This window comes from Haemaphysalis longicornis, unplaced genomic scaffold (assembly GCF_048455015.1).
Source record: "Haemaphysalis longicornis isolate Haplotype H1 unplaced genomic scaffold, Haemaphysalis longicornis Haplotype H1 scaffold_9, whole genome shotgun sequence".
NCBI lineage: Eukaryota > Metazoa > Arthropoda > Arachnida > Ixodida > Ixodidae > Haemaphysalis > Haemaphysalis longicornis.
Genome location: NW_027526460.1, coordinates 154,073,260 through 154,082,670, shown reverse-complemented (window position 1 = coordinate 154,082,670; position 9,411 = coordinate 154,073,260). Strand labels below are relative to the sequence as shown.

At 48.0% G+C, this 9,411-nt stretch overlaps 1 protein-coding gene across 1 annotated transcript in view; it reads left to right on the top strand.

Moving 5' to 3' along the window:
* The first annotated feature begins 4,193 nt into the window (after positions 1–4,193).
* LOC144153502 (uncharacterized) overlaps positions 4,194–9,411 on the top strand; it is a 78,788-nt gene continuing 73,570 nt past the window's right edge. The window contains exon 1 of the mRNA XM_077685138.1: positions 4,194–4,302. Within this exon, the coding sequence (XP_077541264.1) occupies positions 4,194–4,302 (109 nt within the window). The remainder of the gene's footprint in view (positions 4,303–9,411) is intronic.

Genomic DNA, 9,411 nt, shown 5'->3' with positions numbered 1-9,411 from the left:
GCAGTATTTTGATTTATGTTTGGCAATGAAATAAAAATTATTTGTTTGGCGTAACCTAAGAGGGCAGTACAAGCCTTTCCATGACAAAGAGAACCCAATGCATGGCATTTGTCCATTCTTGTCCTAGTAAGCTGTTGGGTCACATGATCGAACTCAAGAGAAAAATAACAATGAAAAGTGACTATTTAGTTCATTACAGCGCTGATTGCAGTTGAGATTGGCGGATGAGTGAATCGGCGACATCGGTGCGCTCCGCGGTTATCAGGCGTAGCGCTTCGTTGCTCTTATGAATCATAGAAGCAATGGTGGCGGCCGTCTTTTTCTGTGGTCACGCCATAAACTTGTAACATAGCAGCAGACGATGGCGTGGCGGCGGTGGCAGGGAAGGTGATAACGCAACAAAGCTTGCATTGAAGCAGAGAGCCCAGCTATGTTAATAAAAGCGATTGAAAGAAATAAATAGATACGGTAAAAAAATTGTGTGATGTTCTTTAGCTCGACATCCGCCTTTCGCTCGCTTTTGAATCAACGTTACTCGATCGCCTTGTTGTGTTGGCGCCAAATTTGACGTCCAGAAATGTGTTTTTCTTGTCAGCCTCAGCTACCGTCTTAATTTTTATAGTACATGCCAAGTGTTTTTATATCTTTCTTGCAAAATATTTGATACCTTGGTAGCGATCTTTATGAGTGACTCGTCAAATTACACTGCATGTCGTCATAGCTATAGGCGCAGCACGTCACTGATTGCTTACGTCGTGCTTACGCGAAAGAACATGGGCGAAATGCCGGCAATTTGTGCTGTCGAGTATAGGGGCCCTATACTTGACTGCACAAATTGCCGGCAATTTACCGGAAGTCTTGTCTGATTGGCTTTCAACTTTGGTCACGTGCTTCCGGTTGACAAAGCGGTTGTGCGTGTTGTCGTGATTTTGAGGTTTTATGGCGTTTACGGGCACCACTTCTAAAGTTTGCCTTATTTCTCTTTACTGAAAGCGAATAATTCTTGGCCGGCAAATAAAAAACAGACAAAAAGCACTAGACATGACAACGTAGGCCTGTCTTTGCTATTCAACAACAATAATTCCTGTAATACACGCTCTCTCTGTGATTGGCTGAGAAGGCATGACGTAATTTAAACAGTTGGCGGGAACGATTACGTCATGTGTTGGCAACTTCAGGCTGCGTTAAAGTGACGTAATGCTACGTAACAGCTAAAAAATGGCGGGTGTTTTTGTCACAAAATACAAGCAAAATAGGGCAAAAAATTGCCCCGGCCTTCGGCGCCGCGAAATGTCCGTCAATTTGCAGCAGGCGCAGTTTCGCATGCACGCTACTTAAAGCATGTTTCTTGCCGAAAGAAAATATAGTTTCAACTGCTTTCAAGTCAGCCATAATTGAGCATACAAATAACGTACAGTATTTTGCTTTTATGTTTGGCAATCAAATAAAAATCAGTTGTTTGGCGTAATCTCAGCATAAGAGGGCAGTACAAGCCTCTCCATGACAAAGAGAACCCAATGCATGGCATTTGTCCACACTCGTCCTAGTAAGCTGTTGGGTCACATGATCGAAGTCAAGAGATAAATAACAAAGAAAAGTTACTCTTTGGTTTATTACAGCGCTGATTGAAGTCGAGCTTGACGAATGAGTGAATCGGCGACATCGGTGCGCTCCGCGGTTATCAGGCGTCGCGCTTCGCTGCCTTTATGTGTCATAGAAGCGATGGTCGCGGCCGTCTTTTTCTGTGATCACGCTATAAACTTGTAACACAGCAGCAGACGATGGTGTGTGGCGGCAGTGGCGGCAGGGAAAGTGACAACGCAACAATGCTTGCATTGAAGCAGAGAGCCCAGCTATGTTACTAAAAGCGATTGAAAGAAATAAATAGATACGGTAAAAAAATTGTGTGATATTCTTTAGCCCTACATCCGCCTTTCGCTCGCTTTTGGATCAACGTTACTCGATCGCCTTGTGGTGTTGACGCCAATTTCGACCTACACAAATGTGTTTTTCTTGTCAGCCTCAGCCACCGTATTAGTTTTTATAGTACATGCCAAGTGTTTTTATATCTTTCTTGCACAATATTTCATACATTGGTTGTGATCTTTATGAGTGAATTGTCAAATTACACTGCATGTCGTCATAGCTATAGGTTCCGCAGGTCACTGATTGCTTACGTTGTGCTTACGCATAAAATTGCCGGCAATTTGTGCAGTCGAGAATAGGGCCCCATGTCAGAAAGAGCGGCCGTTTTGTAGCCTTATCAACGTTGCAAAATCGCCGTTTCAACGGCTTTTCCGCTGACTTCGACCGGGTCATTTAATTATAACACTACCGGAAACGCAGAAAAACGGCATCTTTAAACACATTTCTGCTGCTTGATTCGCGTTCGGAACGACGTCTATGGTGCCCAGCCGCAAAGTGTTGAGGACAAGCTAAGTCTGCCGGAGTTGACGGACGAAAACCCACAAACAACCAAATATTTTGGCAGTGCCCATGGACTGTCGCAGTGTAAACAAATGTCACGTGATGCGAATTGACCGGTGGTCATGCGGCGGTGCCGAACACTAGGAGAAAAGAGTGCCGATGCTATGTAACCTTATCTAGTGGCGCCAGTCGGAGTTAAGCTAAAATTTGTCAAGCGATGGCTCCTTTCCTCACCAAAATCACGCACTACACGCTGTTACGATTCTGCACGCCGCAATTGTGTTCGCGCATCTTGCAAGTTGCGAGATGCGAGAAGCCTGCGTAGGATAGATCACAACATGCCTGGGAACGGCCGGATCGTGGGCGCTTCGCTGTCGGTGAGATTCAAACTCCGGCAGCTGCAGACGCGGCGTGCAGCGACTTGCCCGAAGGACACGGACGCTGCAGTGGAGATCTCCTCACACCCCCTATGAGACTCAACGAGCGCCACTACTACCGCTCCTCACGAACTCTGGAAAGAGCGTTGTTTGTGTCTGTACTATGTTCGCGCCATGTGCAAAAGCACCAGAGTTACTGTTTTGACCGTTACAGCTTTGGACAAAGATACGCGCGTTCTGAGCGCAGAAGATTATTTCTTTTGGATCAGCGTATCGATGCTGTCACTCTGCTCGAGTCCTGTACTGTACCATCACCCATAAGGGCATTGTTCTCGTCTTGGCTGGGCTCATCTTTCGTCATGCAGTGAACCAGTTAAGTTTGTCTTCGGCTTATGGTCGTCATCACAAAAGCAGCAACATTTCGTGGTGGCTCTCCACCACGCTAGCTCACATGACGGAGGCCAAGAAGCCCAGTGCTGCGACGCCTTGCAGTATGCAAACAACGCGCACATTTTGTGATTCCAGGTGTCCTCACTTTTTTTCCCTATCAAGAATTCCGCAACCACCCTTCTCCTGGAAGGAACGAGCGGTAATAGCTTTTCCTGTTTCTTTTAATGCAGAGCTGTCTATGCCTCCGTAAGCGCGCTCATTTGAGTAAAACACTGAAGGAAAACAAAATATTAACACAGTGCAGAAAAGCCCATTTTACACAATGGGTTTCAAAAAGGGTGCATCAATCAAACACTCCATCAAAAACGGGATCTGTTTGCGCACCTAAATGATCTCTTCAATTGCGTAAAATACAGTTTGGCAGTACACACGGTTAGCGATCATGATGATAATGAAATACATACACTAAGGAGGTTTGAATTTGGAATTTGGGAGTATAGGGTGGCGCGTTGCGTTGTACCTTGGCTGAGTTGAAGTGGACTTTGGATTTGGAATTAGTCAGGTTGAATTTTAGATTGTGCGGACTTTTAAACTCAGATTGCAAGGGCAAAAGCTTCACGCTTTAACAATGTTTCTTTTAAGAAAGGGGCTTTGATTTCTCTGATGGACGGTGTACACGCACGGACGCGGAAGATTTGCCAAGGTAGGGTGACGCTGCAATGGTCGAGGCGAGCGGACGTGCTTCGAATCGCCTCCTGCAATAATGACATTTAATGCAGCATAATTCGCCAGTACCACAATTTCCACTACGGTACTGTATTCTAGAGGTCATCCGGTATCTACCGATACCATCTTCGACTACCTGCTCCCAGTAGTTTTGGAGTTCTATCCGATTTCTTTGTGTGCGGTGCCCCGACCACGCTAAGCCTAGCCTTTTACCGGCACCGACGGGCCGACTTCGGGCGGCTAGGCCTAGCGATAGGCCTCGCTGACCACGCCATGGCATCTACAACGACGGAAATGGATACCACGACGCCGACGGAAGAATATGGCAGCCCTGATATGCAATTGGGCAACTACGAAGGCAACACGAGCATCGAAGTCCCCGGTGAGGACCACCACCGGCAAGCGCAACAAACAACAAGCCTTGCCATCAACTGGTGATTTCCCTGCCATTGGTCGCTCATCAAGACCTTGACAGAGAGCCAGTTATGCCAAGAGGATAGCCACAGCTCTTACCAAGGCAGCTCGCATGCCGCAAGTGCTGCCTAGAGAGGATATCAAGATCATTATTCGACCATGTGGTGGGCTGAACCTAGCAAGAACAGAAGCAACTATCGTCATGCCCACAGTCTTAGCATCATCCGGAGTTTTGATACAAGATGTCAGCGCAGACACAATCTGCAATATTAATGCCCAGAATATTATAGTCATCACCACTCCGTGTCAGCAACGAGCTAAGTAGTACCTCAGAATTAAGACTCTCTTTATTGGAGGCAAGACCCACGATATTTGCACGTACCAAGCCGCACAGAAAGACTCCGCAAAAGGAGTAATTAGAGGAGTGAGTGTTGAAGATACGCCACAGGATAATTATGCTAATATAATCAATTCCGCCAAACCGTTGGCCCAGCAAGCCCTCAGATTCGGAATTACTACAACGGTCCTTGTACTTTTTGGCGGCCATAAAGTACCTATGTCAAATACGGCCCTCTGCTACTCAAATGTAGCCTCTACTGCAAACATATCGGCGTTTGCCGACAGTGTGGTAAAAAAGGACATAGGGGGGATGTTTGTCCCTTCCCAGATACAAGAGTTTGCATTTCATGCGGCGAAGCTAACCCTAACGCCAAGCATGCCCGCCATTGCAAATCTCTTTGCCAGCTGTGTAACGGCAGTCATGCAACTGGGGCGAAAGAGTGCGCAAACAGGTACAGGATTCCATATATTGTAAAGGGAAGACAATGGGAGAGCAAGCTGCAAGATAACCAACAACGTCAACAACACCTGGCAAACCCATGGCTCTAGACCTAGCGGACTCCCGCTTTCCTCCATTGCGTCAGCCTTCTGACGACAAGAACAATAGAAGTCGCTCGAAGTCCAGGAATAATATCCAGCAACGCGGCAACGGTTCGCGGTAACGCACTGTCAGCCGAAATAGCCAACCGTCCCTATCGAAGGAACGCGTAGCCTGGGCGGATACCCTGAAAACGCCTGATATGCAAGTATATCGTCCAACCCTGGAGTCGGCAACTTTGAAGGCCCTTCGAACTGAGTATGAGCAGATGAAGCAGAAAATTAAAAGACTTGAGCAAATTTACAGGGAAAATCAAGAGAAGATGAATCAACTAATCTCAATGCAGCAGCGCTGCCAGCAGGCACCTCCAACCCCTGCCCCGATTCTTACACCAACGGCAGTAACGTCTAGCACCTCGCAAGGAGTCAGTGAGCCAACTAACAAAAAAGGGCGATGGAACTCTCTTCTACGCTAAAGGAAAAGAAATGGCAAGCACGACAAGACAAGTTTGAGGCGCGTGTCACAGCTCTTGAGGGTAGATTCAAAACATTTGCTAAGAAGACTACTGATCATTTATAACAGATTCAGACTATGCTGCTACGAATACAAGCCCAGCACTATTGTTCCTCGCCTTGTCTCGTCTTGAGCGCGCAGCACCACCACCTATGATACCTTCGGTTCCAACAACCCTAAGACAGCCGACAATGCCTTTATCCCAAGTTCCACACCTGTGCAATACCTATCATGACCTCCACACTAAAAGATCTTCTCATTTGGCAGTGGAATTGCAATGGTTACCCACGTAAAAAAGCACTTCTGCAACAGCACCTCACAACGCTTTCCCGCAAACCGGACAGGAAACTCATAGCGAAATTACACCCAAGCTCTCTGGCTACCGCACGCACGCTAGCCAACCTAGTGCAAGAGCGGAAGCACGAGGAGTTGGGCGCGGAGTTTCCATCTTTGTCGATAAAGGCATCACGTTTGTCGAACATGAACTCTTAGACAGCAGGGCTATCGAACATTGTGCTATAGAGGTCATCACCGGGAAAAAATAGCGCACAAGCACTTTTCTCGTAACACTGTTTAGTAACCCTAAGCACCGGCAGCAACGTTTTCGCGCACTGTTACACAAGGCATCGAGGGTCAGAAACGACAGCACAATCATCATCGGTGGAGAATTCAACGCTCCACATCAAGACTGGGGCTATCCCACGTCTACATCCAAAGGCCGTTACCTCATAGAGGATGGAACTTAAGACGGTCTTCCTATGATCACGAACCCAACCGATTCCTATCGATGTGGCACTTCGATCTCAAGAGACAGGACCACTGACCTAACATTTGTCAGTGCGCCGGACACTCAGCCACCTATCCGATGGAGAAACACCCATGAGGACTCAGGTAGTGATCATTATGTCCTCGAAATCACCATTCCCCTCTCTGAAAAGACGCCGGACATACGTAAACACTCCCATAAGAATTGGACAGCTTTCCGGAAATTTGTACTCACCGAAAGAATCGAAATAGATAATATTGAAGCTTGGGCGGCTTCTGTATTCCAAAGGACCAAGGAAGTCACGCAAGAAATAGGTAGAGACTGCGGACGATATCCTCCATCTGGATAGTCACCTGGCGCACTTATTGGAAGCTAATATATCCACCAAGCAACGTCTGAACCGTCGCCTCCGAAAAAAGGTGGCAACCCTCAATAGACAAATCGAGGCCCACTGTAAGGTGTTATGTCCGCAACAGTGGCACGAGCTTTCTGCAGAGGCAGATGGGCAACTTCATCAGAGTAAGACTTGGAACTTGCTCCGGCCTCTTCTCGGTGACCCCAACAAAAAGAGCCATCATCACAACACGTTACAACGTATCCTCCCCAGAGAATTGGTGGCCATAGGGAAAAGCGAAGTAGAGAGAAGATTGGACGAAAATTACTTACCCGTAACACCCACCGACGACCACCCGGAATATGCCGGAATGAATAATGCCGACCTATACCGAGACATCGAAACATGGGAAGTTCGGACTGCATTACTAACCCTGAACTGTGCGTCAGCAGCCCGTCCTGACCGGGTATCGAACAAGGCACTCAAAAATCTCAATGAATCTGCAGTTGACGCCCTTACTAGATACTTCAACGTCTGCTGGATCACAGGCCGACTTCCTCGCCAATCTAAGACTGCTAGGATCATCCTGATCCCGAAACCGGGAAAGCCGCCTGGCATTGAACACCTACGTCCCATTTTCCATACATCATGTTTGGGCAAGGTCTTCGAAGATGTTCTTATAAACCCCTGGCAACAGTATCTAGAGGACAACGCACTCTACCCAAACACTAGGGTGGGATTCCGTGAAAAGCTGAACACCCAGGACGCCATGCTACTTTTCAAGCGGGAAATTGCCGACAACTCAACTACCCGGGATAAACGAGCGATTCTCGGACTCTATATACAAAATGCTTTTGACAAAGTGCAGCATTCCGCGATCCTACAAGGAGTGACAAACCTCAAAATGGGTCAGCGATACTACAACTAAATCAGAGATTACCTCAGGGGAAGATACACCCAGATCTGTGCGGGCCAAAGAGAGCTACCGGAGAAACAACTGAGCAGCGTGAGAACACCGCAAGGCTCTCTTATCTCTCCGCCACTCTATTCTAGTCATGATCGACGTAGCCAACCGTCTAGCACAAGTTAAAGACGTCCGGCACACCATATACGCTGACGATGTTACCCTATTGGTGACAGGAGGTAGTGATGGTGACATTGAAGAAACGCTACAGTAAGCTGTAAATGTGATAGAGGAGCAACTGAACAGTACGGGCCTCATATGCTCCCCGGCCAAGTCTGAGCTACTGATCATCCCACCTTCCGGGCGACGTAAAAGGGACTATATACAAAACATACAAGTGCATAAAAAAGAAGGGCAACTTATTTCTGAATTGTCCAAGATCAGGATACTAGGAATGCTCCTTGAACGTGGTTGTGGCTACGGAACAACGGTGACCATGATTGCAGCCAAGGCAGTATCGGCGTCACAACTGATACGGCGTGTTGCCTGAAGGATAACAGTCTCGTACAAATCATTAAATACTTTGCTATAAGCCATATCGCCTGTGTTGCTGCCTTTCACAACTGGCGCAAACAAGAGCAAGACCACATCAATGCAACTATCCGAAAAGTCCACAAAATCGCATTGGGTCTCCTACAAGGTGCGATCTCCGAAAGGCTTCTTGCTCTAGGGGTATACAACACCCTAGATAAAATAGCTGAAGCACAACGCGTCGCTTAACTTTAACGACTGTCTGCAACACGAACGGGACGCCACATACTACAAAGAGCCGGCCTTACACCTTCAAGCGACCTAGAGCTCATGAACGAAAGTCTACCAGGTGCACTTCGACAGCACCTCGTCTTATCGCCACTACCTCGCAACATGCACCCTGAGCATAATCGGGAACGACAGCTCGCCAGGGCGAAAACCTTGATCGACCTCTATGCACGGGACAACGGAGCAGTGTATGTCGATGCAACCCCTCTCCGCCACAACATATACGTTGCCGTAACGATGCCTGCCACTACGAGAGTACTTCAAACAGCAGCCAGCGTCGGAGTATCTACAATTACCCAGGCAGAAGAAGTCGCCATCGCCTGGGTCATCACAGATACCCAGTGTACAACGGTCCTCAGCGACTCCAAGGCTGCAATCCTCCACTACACCAGAAACACTGTGTGTGCGGAAGCTGCTCGTATCCTTCGCAGTGTGTGAGCCAGTGACCATGCCATCTACATTAAATGGTCCCTTGCCCACATGGGACATGATGTCTCGTGGATGGGCAGTCCACTCTGCAGCGCGAGGTCTAGCTTGACACACGACAGGATAGGACTGCACTGACGCCTTCGAGTCATACGACGCGGCAAGGAACCCCTGTTAGCCTACAGTGAAATTGTACAATGGTACCGCAACAGTAGAAGATATATGCTTCCCCCACACCCGGGTATGTAACCCGTACGGAGGCTGTCCTCTTTCGCCAACTGCAAACTCACTCTGTTCTCACCCCAGCCCTTGCCCGGTACGTATGCCCCGAGGTGTACGCCACGGACATCTGTCGTCTATTCCAAGAAGCACGAGCAACCCTGGTACATCTACTATGGAACTGCCAGCCTCCTACTAGCACCACTACGACGTTCCCAC